The following is an 18,739-nucleotide window of genomic DNA, read 5'->3' as shown; positions in this document are numbered from 1 at the left end:
GCAATCCTGAAACCAAGTAAATGAGTGATTAAGAGGTTTTTTAGGATTAGAAAAATGAGTCTGCTTTTTTTCATTTTCCCCAGCCAGTATTTTCCACTAGGCACTAGAGGTCATCCCAGGATGCACCTGAGCGGCCCCCACAGCCCCAGCACTTCCATGTGTACTGCTGGCGAGAGTCATGCGACTGTTGAAGCCAATAAGAGGCTACAGTGTAACTGCTGATAACAGGAGTTTGTGTAGTGATGCTGTGGCCCCTGATTGGCTGCAGCACTCACCTGACTTCTGCCAGTCATTCAACTAGAAGCTGACATCAGAGCTTTTGGAACCACTCAGTTGCATACTGGGGGGGAGGGGGGCTGAAGAGAGATGAATATAGTTTTTTGATAGTGATTAAACCCCTTTAAGCACTCTACTCTTTCTGACAGGTGGTCGGAACAGAGCAGCTAGCTTTTCGCATCTCAGCCATGAAAAGCTGAGATGGAAATCCTCCTTTAATGAATATTGCTGAAACAAAGACCAACAAATATTAATAGAATCATAAAGATGGAAGTGGCCTCCAGGGACATTTGGTCCAAACCCCCTGCTCGAAGCAGAATTCACTAAATCATCCTAGACAGATGTCTGTCCAGCCTGTGTTTGGCGACATCCATTTAAGGAAAACTCACCACCTCCTGTGGAAACATGTTCCACTCATTGATCACCCTCACTGTCAGAAAGTTTTTTCTAATATCTAATTTGTGTCTCCTCCCTTTCAGTTACCTCCCATTGCTTCTAGTATTTCCTTGTGCAAATGAGAATAGGGCTGATCCCTCTGCACTGTGACAGCCCTTCAGATATTTGTAGACAGCTATTAAGTCTGCTCTCAGCCTTCTTTTTTGCAAGCTAAACATTCCCAGATCCTTTAACTGTTCCTCATAGGACATAGTTTGAATACTGCTTACCATCCTGGTAACTCTTCACTGAACATTAGATACTGGATAAAGATCTGCGCCACCACACAATGTTCCGAAAACTGAAATATGATTCTACTCACCTGGTGCAAAGCGGGGCCCCTAAAAATTAGGGGCTGACCCGCTTACACCCATGATCCTGGTTTGCTTGTAGTATACAAAGATTCCCGGATATCCTTAAAAGTTAAGGAGGTGCAGCAGGAAGAAAATCCCCAAAAGGTATCAAAACCAAAATGGGGAAATTACAGGTATAAAGATGAAAACAATCTCCATCCGCGCTCTTTCTGTGGATCTTGTCACTCGGAAAAGTTAACTGTTATAACTCAACAGTTTTTTACGGAGTAAATTTAATAAGATCTCCATAGACGAAAAACAATAAGTACAAATGCAACGCGTTTCGACGTTCTATTAAACGCCTTTTTCAAGCATAACATACATATACTGATACAGTCTTTATATAGTATTGCTTACCTTGTGGGACTTCTGGGACTTGTTCAGTTCCCCAGAAATTTTCAAAGATTATGACAAGTGGTTCAGCAATTACTTCTGCTACTTCCTTCAGTATCCAAGATTCAATTCATCTGAACCTGGAGACTTGAATTCATTTAAGTTAGCTGAGTGTTTTCTCCCCACCTCTCTGCTTATAGATAACCTGCATTCTTTTTTTTTTTACATAACAGCACTGGGAAGATCAGTTGATGTTACATCTACTTTCTGAGAGAAAACAAATGCAACACCATTTTTATCCAATTCATCATTTTCATCCTGTAAACATCATATAGCATCTTTGACTTATCTTTTGCTATTGACATACCCCCCAAATCCTCTTTTATTGCTTTTTATTTCTCTTGCAAGCCTCAGTTCATTATTAGCTTGAGCTCTTCTGACACTTGCCCTACAGTTTTTGCAGACCGCATTATATTCTTAAGATTCTTAAGATAGTCTTCTTTCCATATTTGTTCTGGCATGTTGTCATTTGTTTGGATCCATGTTATGGATGCCTTTTTTCATTCCTACACAAAATGCAGAAAACAAATGTAAACCTGCTAATACTGAGATCCATTCGTCTCCATTTGAGCAGTTTTTAGTATTGGCAGAGAGAGGTTCCATTCAGGTCCTGTCTAGGGGTGCCATTATTGGTTTTTAGGATTGTAAATTGAAGCCTGACAGGAACGCTGATTGGACACTATAACAAAACATAACCATGCTCAAAGCTTGGTTCTGGTGCCATCTGGTAGTAACTTTAGTTTTAGTATTCTATCTATGCTATAAGCTTGGTTCTTGTTATTGTATCTATGTAGTATGCTGAGTTTTAATACTGTAACTATGTATTAAGTTACATCTAGGCAGTAATCTTGGTTCTGGTGCTGTATCTAAGTATGCAGTAAACTTGGTTCTGTTATTATATCTATGTTGCATGCTCAAATCTTATACTGTATCTATGCACTAAGCTGTATCTATGTCATAAGCTCTGTTATGGTACCATATCTATGTAGTAAGCTAAATTCTGGCACCATATCTATGCAGAAGTGCAATTGATGAAGATTAACAGTAAATGATAATTTTATGGTTTATCCTTGAGCTTCTTGTGAGCAATTAATGTTACACTCATTCAAAAATGAACAAGTCATGATAATAATTAGCCAGTGAAATGGGCACTAAGTAGGTTGTGTTCAGCTTGAGTGCCTAGAGAAGGACAAGCAGTGAATACAACCCAAATCTGTCTGTGAGCTATATGTAGCTTTGCAGCTTTTCTGCATTCAAGTAAAAGAACTGCAATACCAGACATAGCCAATGGACAGACATGACATCATTTCCAGAAAAAAAAGTCTTTAAGTTGGAGTGATTATGTCTATAATGGCAGTTGATTTAAGCAATGTTTATGTTTTTTCTTGAAAGGTTAATGATACTGAGAGTGTAATTCGCATAAATTACCAAATTTCCAATTTGAGCTTGGATAAGCCTGAGATCACTCCTATTTGAATGGCTACACCACCTAGTACTGTGTTTTGTTACATAGAGTAATCTAGAGATTCCTTTCAGTGGTCATATTGACAGCATTAATTACTTATTTGAAAGAGGATAATGCAAATAATTATATGTAGCAAGATTTATATATTCTATAACTGCAGTTGTGCTGCAATTGGATAAAGCCAGAAAGTAAGTGAGAATTATGATTTATATTAAATGCTCGTTTACAGTGAAATTGAGGGCTGCAAAGTAGCATGATGTAATGTTTGGCCCTCTCACAGTGTTTCCTTTTCTTCATTTTTCCTTTAAATTTGTTCTGATATAGCTGCACATTCTTAAGTATTATCCCAAGAAAGAAATGGTGGAGGCAGCAGTTGATGCAAAAAGTAGAGAGATTTTTATTCTTCCCACACAGAGAAAACAACGTTTCGACCCTTGTATAAGTGAGTCTTTGTCAAGTATGACCCACTTATACAAGGGTCGAAACGTCGTTTTCTCTGTGTGGGAGGAATAAAAATCTCTCTACTTTTTGCATCAACTGCTGCCTCCACCATTTCTTTCTTGAAATATGCATTGACGGTCTGAATTGGATCCTGACTGAAAGCCGGCGTGCAGGTTCCCTGTCTTATCTAGGTGAGAGGAAAGGATTGTGCTGCTGACCACCATTTTGTGTGCATTCTTAAGTATTATACATAAAACATTCTTAAGTATTATACATAAAGGGATCAATACATGATGTACAATTAGTAGATTTGTCCTTTACATTATTTTTTAATGTATATATTATAGAAATATCTCTTGTTTCTTCATTTAGGGTTTCACAGGCAAAGATGGGTCTGCTGGACCCAGAGGTCCACCTGGGCCGATGGTAAGTAATATAAGATTATGTAGATTTACTAATATGTGCAGTACTGTATTATTAATTCTTTCTAATAGGCTTCATGTGCCATTGAGGGATGGAAACATTAAGCTTCAAAGTACAATCATATGCTAGTGCAAGAAATATGGTCAAGTAGGAAATATATACATGCGGAAGGAGCATAATAATTCCGTTTTTAAAGATATATTTTCAGTAACAACCTATATCAAATATTCCATTTTACTTTACAGGGAGCACCAGGAGCACAAGGACCAACAGGCCCAAGTGGAAAACCAGGAAAACAAGGAGATAATGGTTTACCGGTAAGAATAATAACATTTTCTGCTGATTGAGAACAAATACTGGTATTTAGTTTGTAGCTAAATAAACAGATTCATGGGCAGCCAAAGTTTTTCTCTCGTAGCTTTTAGTTGACAGGGTAGCAAAACCTTTGGATGTAAAAGTTTGCAGTACATCATTTTAACAGTTGTAGTAGTTGATTGTTGGAATTTGAGGTAATCATTTTCCATTTGAAGCAGCACCAATATCATCTGCCAAAACATATATTTCTACGCTGTGTAAATGTTAAGAGCTGGATCAGCACATTTATGAAATGTGCCTGAGTTTCATTGCTGACTCCATCCTTAAATTATATGTCATTTACAATAACTGATATCCAATCTCTCCCTCAGGCAATTTTCCTCTGATTTAACTACTATGAGGCAATGATTATTTTTTATAGTGACTTACAAAAAGTAATTAATTGTACACAATATTATAAAAGTATCCACTTTGGTTAAAAAAAGAAATATTTTAGATAACTTATAATGTAGGACATAGTTACATTTGATAAGTAGAGCCTACAGCTCAACTGATTATAGGTGGTAGTCTCCTTCTCGAAACATGCATTGTGTATCATGGCATATTCCTTCAATTAAGTTTTAGAATTCTTAATTTTTATGTACAGTACTCTGAACTGAACTAGAAGATGACAACAACAGAAGATAAAAGTGTAAATTTTGTGGTAGCCAGTGACTAGAGATGAGCGAACCTACTCGGACACGCCCCTTTTTCACCCGAGCGCCGCGATTTTCGAGTACTTCCGTACTTGGGTGAAAAGATTCGGGGGGCGCCGTGGGTGAGTGGGGGGTTGCAGCGGGGAGTGGGGGGGAGAGGGAGAGAGAGAGAGCTCCCCCCTGTTCCCCGCTGCTACCCCCGCCCCCTGGCGCCCCCCGAATCTTTTCATCCTAGTACGGAAGTATTCGAAAACCGCGGTGCTCAATCGAGTAATTACTCGAAATGAGTATATTCGCTCATCTCTACCAGTGACCAGTTCCTATGCGAGTTACATATAAAATAGGCCCAACCCATGAGAGCAGAATATAGAATTAGAACTAAAGCTAGCTAAGAGGTCAGTGAAGAAGAAAGAGAACTTGTGTTGTCCCATTAAAGCTGAAATATTGGGATGTTTAAAGTACTTATACATCAAAGCTTATCCTGCTTTAAGTATAAAAGATCAGAGGGACTTCAGAGCATTAAGGATTTGTCGTACCGGAATGAACCATGCATGGGCCATGCTCTGTGGAGGCGAGAGAGTAAAATAAGCCTTTTCTATTCTTTAGATGGAAATACGTTAGCCAAATAATTTGTGGGGAGGTGGTATTATTGTTCAGAAATTTGTACACTTTGATGTTCACTACTGGCCTTAATTAATATGGCATGGTAAATAACTTGTGGACACTAATATGCCAGCATAAAAGGGTAACTAACATTGGATTAGTAAGGGTGGCTGGCAGATGTTTCTGTGTTTGGGCTTAGAGGTTGCATATTCAATGTATTATTTGTCAAATGGTGAAGGGAGACATGATGGAATGATTGAGGGATTCCTGTTTATGGACAAAATTTATAGACCACCATTTAACTTCATTAGAATTGTTTTAAGTAACTGCTGTGATGGCCAGAAAACATGTCCTAATATTATATATTGTAGCTCCAATCTGCTGATTCCCCATTACATATCAAAGTACACATAAATATTTGTGGTTTGCAGTGTTAAGACACTTATATTTCCGATATGCGCTCCACTTTTTAGAAGCTCTGGAGTATACTATATGCTGGATAAAAATATCAATGCATGGGTCATCTCTAATTGGAATATTTCCTATAGATTTTATAGGTGGGCATGTTTTCAGTAGTTTTTAAGCACCACTAAAGCTCTGGCCGAGCTAAAATAACAGAAGTTTAAAAAGATTTTGTGTGGTGCCTGGCTGAAATAAAAAGAACAAACAAATAATATAATTATCTCAACCATATAATACTTTCATTATAGGGTCCTGCAGGACAAAAAGGAGATAAGGGTGACAGGGTAAGTAGATGGATTGGAACTTTATATATTAGTCTTATATGAATTCTTAAATATATATTTGCTTGTTACTAGAGATGATATTTACATGCTGTGGTGCCATTTGCATGCTGGAAATGGTCCATTATTTTACTTCCTGATGGGTTGTGTGAAGGTGACGGAAGTTTTTTTTATTTTACTTTAAAATGATTGCACCCATCCAAATCAAACCCCTAAAACTGCTCCTACTGCCTTATAGCTTTTACTTACTGTATGTTATTGCATAGTTTATTATATCTACAGTATATTCATGTTGTGATTTATGACTTTAAGGGAGATATCGCATCCCAGAATATGATGAGAGCGGTTGCACGACAAGTTTGTGAACAGATGATAAACAGTAAGTTCACCCTATTGTCTGGCATGCAGTTTGATAGTAGTACATTTATAATATGGAATTAATGGTTTGGATGGGTATGACTATATTAGTCCTGAGAACCCCTAGACAAATTGAAGACATCTGTACCAGGTGAAATGTGAATTTTTATACAGTGATCCTAAGACTAGCATAATATACAATTCAATAGACAGAGCTAGCTGGCTCAAACTTACTATGCAATAAATCTATCAGCCATTTACAGTTCAGGATCAAGTATCTGCTTTAGTGGATCATATTTTTAACTTGTTTGTTAGAGCACTTAGGAATTATTTTCTTTTCATGGAAAGTTTTAGTGGAATTGCGATCCTTTCGGATTATTTGCATATAAATTCTAATTGCATAGTTCCCTAATAGCCTGTTGGGACATTGTGTCATTTGAATATACCCACAGACTTCAGTTGATTATTGGGCTTACATCTGTGTAAGTGCTTACTTTTCATGTAGCAACAAAAGGAGCCATTGGAAATCCTAATTAGAGATGAGCGACCACGCTCGGTAAAGGCAGTTACTCGAACGAGCATCGCTCTTCTCGAGTCACTGCATACCCGTCCGAGAAAATGCGGGGGGGGGGGGGGGGGAGGGGTGCCGGGGGGAGTGGGGGGAGAGTGAGAGAGATCTGTCTCTCTCCCTCCGCTCTCACCCACTCACCCTCGCCACCCCCCCCCGGCATTTGCTCGGACGAATAAGCAGTTACTCGAGAAGAGCGATGCTCAGACGAGTAACTGCCTTTACTGAGCGTGGTCGCTCATCTCTAATCCTAATACATACATCTACTACTGAGACAACATAATTTAGATATATAGAAAGTAGTACTGAGCAGGGGACCATCCTCTGATACCTGATTTTATATAGATGACACAGATTAAGTTTATCAATAACACTATATTGTATATTAGTACCAGGACTTTAAAGTGGAATCAAATGCATCTGATAGGAAACTGCTTGCTGACATTTATTCCCTTTTGCTGAATTAATTAAATAAGTTAAGTTATTTAGTAGTTATTAAGTAGGGAAGCTTAAAAAATGCTCAAGTTCTAGTAAACTTACAACCACAGAAGTACAACTTTTTCTATTGAGTAGATAAGACTTTGCTTTACTGATCTCTGTGCTATATAGTTACATTGTCCCACTTTCAGCATTATTCAGCAGGTAATTACTACATTATGGAATTTGATACTAAGAAAGCAAGTAGGATTTCTTTTTGTGTTAACAGTAGAATGTCAAGATTATTGACTAATGATTACTTTCCTGCAACACCACAAGCATTTTGTGCCAGAAAGACTGAATGAAAGCTTAAGACAGATAAGCACTTGGCCCACCTAGCCTGCCAAATATCGCTCTGAATGAAATCCCAGACTTGCTTTGTACCATGCCTACTTGAAAGGTTTTCATTATGGTTTTCTTCAAAGACTTTGCTCACATACTCGTAGAACACCTACATTATATATTTGTAAACTCAAGAAGTATGCTGACATCTGATTTTCAACTTCTAAGCAATATCACCAAGAGATTCCACTGTTTCAAGCTATATTATGCTTCATTCAAAAAGTAAGATGTGAATCAAAACTCATTACTTGCCTCTAATGTTGCTATTTTTTAGGTCAAATGAGCAGATTTAATCAAATGCTGAACCAGATTCCAAATGATTATTATTCGAATCGTAATCAGCCAGGACCTGCAGGTCCACCAGGTCCTCCAGGCAATGCTGGACCAAGAGGAGAACCTGGGGCTTCAGGTAGTTCTGGATTCCCAGGAACACCTGGTCTTCAAGGACCACCTGGAGAAAGAGGTGAGGTTTTTTTTTTTAAACTGTCCTTCATAGTGAAAGTATTGATATTGTTTACCCCTTGAGGATGTGGCCAGATTGAGCTTCAAAACACAGTGATTTTTTTCTCCTTTCTATATTGTCGCATTCAGAAAGCCATAATTCTTTTTTTTCTTACTTTTTCGGCAATGTAGGCCTTAAGTTGTATTTTTCAGTTCACCATTTTAGGGTGCGTATAATTCATTGACTAATTTTTATTAAACACCTAAGTGACGCATCTTATCGTTATTTGCGGGTTAAAAAACATCACTTTTTTTATTTTCATGGCATTCACCATCGGGGATAAATAATTCATTAAGCTTATAGTCCAGATCATTAAGGATGTGGCAATACCAGTGTGTAAAGGAAAAAAGGTGATTTTTATATGCTTTAGCTTCATTTCATACATTTTTCTGCACTTTAAACTTTTTTAAACACATTTTTTAATCCCACTAGGTGATTTGACCATGTGGCCATGCTAGGGCCTAATAGGCTTCTTTAGATGGCAAACCCAGTTGGCATTTTTGGGCCTCTGGCTGCCATAGCAACCCATCCTGGAAACATGTCTTGGGAGCGATGGACTGACAGAGGGAGCCCCCTCCTTCTATCAACCACTTATATGCTGTGAACATTATTGACTGCATCATCTAAGAAGCTAAATTGACAGAGTTATTGCTGATCTTAACAATTGTGGGAGGATCACAACTATGTATATCAACCATTCCAATGCCTCTGAATGTGCTGGTACCAGTGTCAGAACCTGGGATATATATCCATCATGAAACACTTGATGGATATATAACATGGAACACAAAGGGGGTTAAGACACTTTATAACACTGGTTAAAAAGACAATAATGTAGCACAAAACACAATGATTCTTTATGTTTTCATACCTTGCTTAGGTTTACCAGGAGAAAAGGGAGAGAGAGGCAATCCTGGAACTGGATCTCAAGGACCTAGAGGGCTTACTGGACCTCCAGGTTGGTATATACTGATCGCATCTTACTACATTTGAAGAAGAAAGTCAAAGAAAACCAAAACTTTAACAATCAGCAATTATTGTCAATTGTTTTCAATAGATAGATAGATAGGAGACAGATATGAGATAGATAGATAGATAGATAGATAGATAGATAGATAGATAGATAGGAGATAGATAGATAGATAGGAGATAGATAGATAGATAGATATGAGATAGATAGATAACACATTGCATAGTTATTAGGTATGTACACTATAGACATCTACACATTAATGTCAGTAGATTGCCTTGCCTTTGACAAAATCTATTGCTAATCTAATACCTATTAAGGCTGCTAGACTTCCTGTAAGGATAAAATAAATTATTGTATTTTGCAGAAAGTAGTGCCAGGTTGGCATGGTAGATATTCCCCCATCTTACTTTACCTTATATAAATTTTTACTCATTCTCACTCATATAAACTTGCTACACACTTGCTAGACTAACACCAGTAATGTGTTTTGCTGGTACGATATTCATTGCTTTAGCAATGCCCCTCAATGTAATAGTATTAGCAATAGCAGAAAGTAATACAACGATAAAAAAAGCACGTCAGCCTTGATGGTAGGCTGCATGCCCAAAAAGTACTATTACAATACTATTTGGGCTTGCGACCACCATCAAGGCTGATGCATAGTTTTTATTTTTGTATTGCTATCCATTACTGCTGATACTATTACAGTAAGGGCTCAGTCACACGGGCGCATCAGTACCCGTACACCGGCGCCGATGCGACTGTGTGACTGACAGTTAGAAGACGGCCGTACCTGAAGACGGCCGTCTCTCTCCAGCGCTGATGAAAGAACACATGACCGGCAATGAAGCCAGTCACATGTTCTTCCTCCTGTCGCTGCAGAGAGACGTCCGTCTTCAGGTACGACCGTCTGCTGGCTGCAGTAACACGGGCGCCGATGCGCCCATGTGTCTGAGCCCTAAGGGACACTCACGGTGAGACAGGGAAATGAATGCACAATATACACACCATGACATTACAGATACAACCTATAGGCCTCATTTATCCAAACTGTCCAACACTACGTATGTCATTGGTGTCGTTAGCAACCAATTTGTGTTCAACTTTCATTTTTTTCAGAGCAGTTAAAAAAATTTAAAGGGGTTGTCCAGTTGTAAACTATTGATGGCCTATCAGCAGGACAGGTCATCAGTAGTAGATTGACAGGGGCCCCCACCAATCAACTGTTCACTGGGCCTGTCTACCTATGCACTGAGCTGATTTTCTGCAGTGCTAGTAAATAAATTGTGACCTAATGTGAATGGTAGATCCTGTGTTATCTCTATATAGGTGCTACTTTTCATTATAATCCAGTCTGTGATGATAATGAGATAACTGGTGAAAAGTTTTCACTACAGAACAGAAAGTGTCAGCCTATTATTAATTTAGTGGTCAGTGAGAATTACAGGATTATAGATGTGATGTTGCAAATAAAAAAAACACCAAAAATCCTTAAATATACTGCATACAAACTTGATTTATACCATAAATCATTTTCTACTGACATGTTCCCTTTGAAAAAAAGTACAGATGTGGCCAAATTTATTTTGACTATGATAACTTTCTGCAACAAATTACCATATATACTTGAGTATAAGCCTAGTTTTTCAGCACATTTTTTATGCTGAAAAAGCCCCCCTCGGCTTATACTCGGGTAAGGTAGAAAAAAAACCAACAAAAAACCCACAATACTCACCTCCCAGCCTGCATCTGTGTCCCTTGCACAATGGTCTTCCTGGTGGTGCGGCAAGCTGCTTGAGAATTCTTGCCGCTGTCATCTCCCTGCTCAGCTTTGAATTCTTCCGCCATCACCGCTGTGTAGGTAAGCACTGTGATTGGTTTGAGCGCCAGCCAATCACAGCCGGCGCTCTATCATTCACAGCCATTCAGTGAATGACATTACTGAATGGCTGTGATTGGTTTATCGAGCGCCAGCTGTGATTGGCTGGTGCTCGATCCAATCACAGCACTTACTTACACAGCTCTGGCTGAGGGGGAATTGAAAACCCAGCAGGGAGATGAGAGTGAGGAGAAGTCTAAAGCAGCTTGACGGACTGCCGGGGAGACCATCGCGTCGGGGACACAGACGCAGGCTGGGAGGTGAGTATTGTGGGGTTTCTTTTACCTAGTATATACTCGAGTCTAGCTAGGCTTATACTCGAGTCAATAGGTTTTAGCAGTTTTTTGACTTGGCTTATACTCGGGTCGGCTAATACTCGAGTATATACGGTATCTTATTTTAAGCCATTCAAAAGTTATTGTTAGATTATCACAGCAAACTCTTACGTAAAGGACGGATAAACTGTGACACAAAGTTTTCTTAATGTGTTAAGAATCAAATTAAACTTGTTTACATCTGTACTTGAGTGGTAGCCATTGTTGAAAAGTTTTTTTTTTTTAAATCTACACTCCTCTTAAATCTACAATCCTCAGCACAAATCAAATAAAAGAGGCTTTATTATTGTACAATATATTATAAAATAGCCCAATATAAAAAAAAGAAATAAAGATCCTCAAAGAAGCAAATATAATTTCATTATCTGAACTAGTGGTTTTTATGTCTGTTCATTTATTTGCAAATGAAACCCTTTGATACTCAGCCACTGATGTAATACTCTACTTGATGAAGTCAACAAAACCAGTTCTACTGTGTGAGCGTGGAAACAGATCTTTAGTGTTACTCCTTAATCCCCATTTCTCGGCATGCTGTTAAGATGTTACAGGATGAAATGCAAAATTACAAATAGTCCTACAGTCCAAATTTGCAGTGCTATAATCTTTCACCATATCGACTGATTATTTGCTGGAGGTTTGGCCGTAGAAAATTTTCTGGTTGTTTATGTATTTTATTCTCTACTTAAAACATGATTTTTTCATTACAACATGTACAAGCTTGCAGCTATTCTATCCTCACTCGGTCCAAGATTTACATTTTAGCTTACCATAACAGTAATTGCTCCAAAAACAACATTACTTCATCTGTCCCTGGGCCACAGAGTAGCAGAGTTGATGCACTTCTAAATTTCAATTGAAATTCAGTGTGCTTTCAAATGTAGTAGTTTCCCCAGAGGATATTATTATATCTTAGCAGAGGAAACAAACCAAAATGATTCATTGATATTGTTCAATTAGTTACATCTTGCCAATTCACTGATATAACAGCTATTGTATATGTAAAATGCTTTATGAAGCCCAAGGAATCATAGCCAGCAATGTTTGGTTAATTTTTGGTTCCCTCATTGAAAACATATGCCAAATTTTACATTTTTGTCTTTACAATGTACACATGTCTAGACAGTTTGTACGCCAGATGTATTATTAGTTTTTCGTTAAAACAATAGAAAACAAACCTCAGAGTTTTGTATTTCCTTCTTCAAAATCAGGACCACCAGGTGACTCAAGGACAGGACCACCAGGAAATACAGGCTCTTCAGGGCCACCAGGACCTCCTGGTCGCCCAGGTAACCACGGCGTTAGAGGTCCTACGGGTCCAGCTGGATACTGTGACGCATCACTCTGTGCAAGCATTCCTTACAACGGTCAAGGATACCCAGGTATGTTGACAAATATGTAATTTTCGCAGCTTATAGTAGTATAGTAGCTAAAATTCATCATTAAGAATGCCACTGTTTTTACTAACATGGTTAAAACACATGCATACGTGTTCATTGCAACCTAAAATGTCTTCCATATTAGTCTGCTTAGAATCATATTGGCATATTTATGAGACTATTAAAATGTGTAAAGTATCCCTTAACTTGTCTGGGATGATTTAGTGATCCTGCACTGAGCAGGGGATTAGACTCGATGACCCTGAAGGTCTCTTCCTACTCCAACATTCTAGGACTTCCAAACCACAAGATGTGGTGTGAATTAAGCCCTAACTGCAACTTTTTAATACAATGAAGGAGATGACTACATATGAATTGCCTGATATTATTACAGATAACTTAGTATATTCAGCCAGCATTAAAAACAGTATACAGTATTAGGGGAATTAATTGATATCCATCTTAAACTCTTAAACAAGATAATTTTTAAATGTAACTTTGATGGAGAGATAGGGAAGGAATGTAAAGTGTGTTCATACAACGGTTGAAGAAATAGCCTTAATATACCTAAATTCCAATCTCATCCTCTAAAAGAATAACTTCATTAGAGCAATGAAATATTAACCAATTTCCTAATAAACATCTAGTGTACTAATCTCCGGTTACTAGCAGGAGTAATAAAGGTACTAAAGGAAGACATCCTGGAAATCATACAATCAACAACTGCTCTCCTAGCTTCTCTATTAAAATATTTTATAACAGCCTGTATTCTGTAAATGAAAGGCACGGATGGCTGTTCTTCTTTATTACATTATTCACACCTGCTGGTAAGAGGAGCAGTTTGGTTGAAAGATAGGGGCTCATAACAATTCTCAAAAATTTACTTATACATATAATCAAATAAAATTACGGATGTTATGAAAATGATATAGATAGCGCATTTACCCTTAAGATTAATGCAAATATCTTGAAGTACTGTATAAGTCCCTGAGTTGTCCACTTGAGTGACATTTTCTAATGATCTTTACATCTATCTCTGTGTTAATTTGACCTCCTATACAGTTAGAGATGCTGGATGACATCCACTTATAAGAGCCATTTACATTGACCAAAGTTTACTATAGACCTAGATGATATCTTAAGAGGAACCTGTCACCAGCTTAAAAGCCATTAAAACACCAGTGTGCCATTATGGATCTGGGGATTAGCTTTCAAAAGATATACCATTGAAAATTGTCCATGTGGGCCTACATGTGCAGTGAAGTAAGGTGTGCTGTCCTCAGCTTTACATATGCAGTGTGTATGGCCTGATGCTGCGGGTGATGAGTCCCGAATTCATCCGTTGGAAGTGCAAACTAGTTTTTCTATCTAATCCGAAATGGCACGTTTTCACAGGGGCATCTTTACAAACCCAACTGCACAACAGCATAGTGGTGCTTTAGCAACCCTGAAGCTGGTAGCAGGTTCCCTTTAGGGCTCAGTCACGCCCGTGTTTCTGCACAATAAGACGGCCGTACCGCGTGCAGACGACTCTCTGCATGACTGGCTCCATTGCCGGCCATGTGTTCTTTTACCGGCCAGCGTGGAGAGTAGTCTGCACCTGCAGTGCAGCCGTCTTATCGTTACGAAACACGGGCTGATCGACGCCAGTGTGACTGAGCCCTAAATCTGCATCTCCCATGGAATTTAAATGTATAATGAAACAGAGTTACATTCCTTTTAGGGTACAGGCGGATGTTGTGGTAACTGTAATATGTTCACAACTCTACCTACCTGTGGCAGCCAATGGTTGCACAATCTTGCCGGCCACCATGGACAGAGTTGAGGCCCCATTGCAGGTACCACAGCATTGGTCCATATCCTTAGGATCAAAAAATTGTAGACTAACAAACCCCATGGATTTTGCAATCAGTTATCAGTACCATCCAAACGTCGGTAAATGCCAATGCCAGCTGGGCTTGTGGGGTCAAGGGCTTTTGGTCAAATATGCTGTAAGCTTGTCAAGCAGACTGCGGGATAGACAAAGAGCCCACTATTTCTCTGTAGTCCAAGGGTCAAAACACACCTGAAATAGGCGCTTATGTCTGTCATCCATCATCTACTGACTGTGTTAAAACTCAATATAACTTGGAAATGGTTACAAAAATATAAAGCGATGCTGTGGAAGAGAATTTCTCAGTGTAATTCTTTTTCCAGGCTTTTGTTTTTGTGGTGACCTTTTTGAATTGTACAAGTTTGCACTCTGAGAACCACATTTACATTAATTGTGGTTTTTTTAATATATCAGTTGAAATATTTTTAGTTTTTATTCACTGTTAATAGAGAACTGCCTAAAACTTCTAAAACTAAATACATGGTAAATAAGAAAACTGATTGTAATAGATTGGACAATCTTTAGTAATGTATAAGAGGAAGACAATGTATTTTTCATCTCATACTTTTAAATACTAACATCATCTTTGACCTGTTTCAGGTTCCGGCTAACACATTTTCTAAGCCTCAAGTGCTGCTTACAGTTTGAATTCATGAAAATCCTGTTTCTGAGATGTTTGCGCACATACTTAATCTGAACTGATTTTCACCATGGATATAGCTAATGACCTATAATGTCATCCTAAAGCGGGGAAACTGTTCTTTATACTAACAGCATTCAAATGGGATCCAAGACAGCAGTATGAACTCACAAAGTTTGTTTGCATTCTGTAGTGAAAAGACATGTCCAATATATGAAAGAGATATGGCCTCAGTTACACAAGAGGTCAATATAACTACTAACTACTGTATCTGAGGTAACCCTTTTATATAGAGATTTAACATAAGGAAATAGAAATGATGTATGTAAATAATAAACTAATTGTGGCTTGTAAATGATTTGTATCGGATCATATCCACTAAAATCAGTTAACATTTTTTTTTACCATAAGCTAATACATTAAAACCTACTGCTTGCTGTCTGCTAGAATAACCATTGACCCCCTTATCCCTTACATACTCAACAATGCTATTGCTTGTTAGGGAAGATCTAGTCCTGCATTATGTGCTTTTATCATAATATATTCCATTATTTATTGTGACATATTAGGGCAATTCAAAAACAATTCTCATTAAATTATTACAGCTAAAACAAAATCTGAGTTATACCTGGCACAATGTATAACTTCCAGTATAATATACCCTTATAATAACCCTGAACTGGTTTATAGAACACTGATTTTTAACTGGTGCATAATTATGATTAACTCGGTTAACAAAAGGTTAATTGTCTTCCCTACAAAAATCCGCTTGATGTGGAATATATATATTTATATATATGGGTGTGTATGTATATATACATATATATATATATATATATATATGTATAATATTTATATATATCTATATATATATATAGATATATATATAGATATATATATAGATATATATAAATAGTATATATATATATATATATATATATATATATATACATACACATATATATGTAGCAAACACCATATAGACATCCGTGATGTGCTAGTAAATGTTCAACTACGTTTATGCTATTTGTGTAATCGTCCACCCATTCACTTTGTAATGTAGTGGTTGCATTACACAAGTTGCAAATGCGAAACAACATTTATGGATTGCTACATTTATAGTCAGGCAATTAACCGCTAGAAACTACCAAAGTGAAATTGTATTTAATGTTCTTTGAATCAATATTATAAGATAATTGTCTTGTTCCATCGGGCAATATTTTCAACTAGAACCTTATCAGCCTGAAAGTGGACCAGTTGAGCCTGACAATCAAGCTTACGTAGTCCAAATGCCACCAGAAAGACCCGAGGATGAGGATTATGAACATCATGAATATGCTGAACATATGCGGTGGAGAAGATCCTTAAGAAAGAATGTAGTGAAATCCTAAACGGTTTAGTATTGTATTTACTATGTGCGTCATTTACTTGTGACCTTGATCAGCAGATACGGTACATGCAGTAAACAGATTGTATGTTTTCACAAGTCACTTCAGGATATTGCTTCATGAGATGCAATTCCATAAACTGTATGTACACATGCCATTTTTTGTGAGTGCTGCACCACGTAGATCTCATCATATGAACCACAAGCAGCTTCTTGTCTGTTGCTCTCTATACTTGCGTGTAAAATATGTTGTGCTTGCAGCGTCCATTGCCTTGTCCTAATGTGTGAATAAAGATGATAATTTTATTGCAATGTTACATAGTACAGTCCGAAACCAAGAACAAACTATACCCTGCATCTAAAAACCATATTGTCACCCAAGTAGAGAAACCATCTGTCCCATCATTACCTCTCCCATCCATCGGTTATACATTGTGGGGCATATAGTGCTTTTATACTCAACATAACTTTAAGCATCCAGAAAACTTTTTACATAGATAAATATACTGTGTCCATTAGGTTGAAGATTATATTGTAGACACATTAACAGTTACATTTATGTCAACTTGCAGTCGATCCTGCAGAAAATGAAATTGCATGTTTGTGCTGTATATTTAGTATGGACAGTTTTCAGAATATAATGTTCTCAAAGTTTCTTCGTTCTCAAAGCAGTTTGAAGACTATGAAAATACATTGGCTATTTCAGAATTTTTTAACTGCAAATTGTGAATTTCACTTCCTTATATTTTTATTTATTTCTGAAAAAAAGAGGCGTTTTTTAAATAAAACTACTGAAAAGAAATCAATTTGCTGTGTGTTGTGTTATTTTATGAATTATTTATACACTGCTATTAATATAGGGTTCATATACATTTCTTCAGTTTTGTCAGTGAATAGAATTTCTAGTAACACTCCCTATTATCGAAGCTCCAATGATGTTACACATTATTTTAGTTATTTACTACATAACGTTGAGTCTGAGTCTCTTAAAGGGATAACTCCATTTTGATTTTTATGGCATATTCAGAGGAACCTGTACCTGTTTTAAGTTGTGGTTCCCACAGACCCCATGGCGGCCATTAGTGTGAAAACAGCCAAGCATGCTGAGCTATGCTGCTTCTGTAACTTCCCATAGAAATGAATGGGAGTTACAGAAACATTATAGCACAGCGAGCTACGCTGTTTTCATAGTTCTTGAGTTATATAAACAATAGAGATGAGCGAGCATACTCGCTAAGGACAATTACTCGATCGAGCATTGCCCTTAGCGAGTACCTGCCCGCTCGGAAGAAAAGGTTCGGCTGCCAGCGCGGGTGAGAGGTGAGTTGTGGCAGTGAGCAGGAGGAAACGGGGGAGGAGGGGGAGAGGGAGAGGGATCTCCCCTCTGTTCCTCCCTGCTCTCCCCCGCTGCTCGATCTAACAATTGTCCTTAGCGAGTATGCTCGCTCATCTCTAATAAACAACATATCTTAATGGGCTATGCCATTTCAGTAGCTCCCATTGCTTTTAATTGGAGTTATGGAAACTGTGTAGCCCAGCCTCATTTAGTTGTTTCCATCCTACCCAGCCATCTTCCAGACAGTGGTGTTCCCATTATGACTATGTTTGACCGAGATGGGAGCCCCCCTTTAATGAGTCTCCTGCGTTTCTTTGGAGGAGAGGAGGGCGAGATGACTGTTCATCCTGTTACCCTCTCCTTTGACATTATAGGACTTCTGGGGAGGGAAGCCCAATTGAGATCTACTTACTCCTTACCCATAATGTTAGTAGAGGTGAAGACTAACCTGAGATGCTGCTGTTCCTTTCTCCGAGTCTAACAGCAGATGTATTTGCTATTACTGCTATCTATGAATGCTTTGAAAACATACCAAAAAGCTAACTAGATGTC

The 18,739-nt window shown here is 38.0% G+C and overlaps 1 protein-coding gene across 3 annotated transcripts in view; it reads left to right on the top strand.

Moving 5' to 3' along the window:
• COL12A1 (collagen type XII alpha 1 chain) overlaps positions 1-17,653 on the top strand; it is a 159,935-nt gene extending 142,282 nt beyond the window's left edge. For 2 of the 3 annotated variants that reach the window (XM_066604593.1, XM_066604611.1), the window contains 8 exons: positions 3,736-3,789; positions 4,032-4,103; positions 6,110-6,145; positions 6,455-6,521; positions 8,161-8,349; positions 9,269-9,346; positions 12,784-12,954; positions 16,695-17,653. In XM_066604593.1, coding sequence (XP_066460690.1) covers positions 3,736-3,789; positions 4,032-4,103; positions 6,110-6,145; positions 6,455-6,521; positions 8,161-8,349; positions 9,269-9,346; positions 12,784-12,954; positions 16,695-16,855 — 828 coding nt within the window. In that variant the 3' untranslated portion in view covers positions 16,856-17,653. Of the gene's footprint in view, positions 1-3,735; positions 3,790-4,031; positions 4,104-6,109; positions 6,146-6,454; positions 6,522-8,160; positions 8,350-9,268; positions 9,347-12,783; positions 12,955-15,424; positions 15,867-16,694 lie in introns of those variants that run through there. The other variant, XM_066604602.1, reaches the window with a different exon arrangement.
• The last annotated feature ends 1,086 nt before the right edge of the window (positions 17,654-18,739 follow it).

This window comes from Eleutherodactylus coqui, chromosome 1 (genome assembly GCF_035609145.1).
Source record: "Eleutherodactylus coqui strain aEleCoq1 chromosome 1, aEleCoq1.hap1, whole genome shotgun sequence".
Taxonomy (NCBI): domain Eukaryota; kingdom Metazoa; phylum Chordata; class Amphibia; order Anura; family Eleutherodactylidae; genus Eleutherodactylus; species Eleutherodactylus coqui.
Note: the sequence above shows the minus strand (reverse complement) of the source record. Positions and strands in the feature narration are given on the sequence as shown.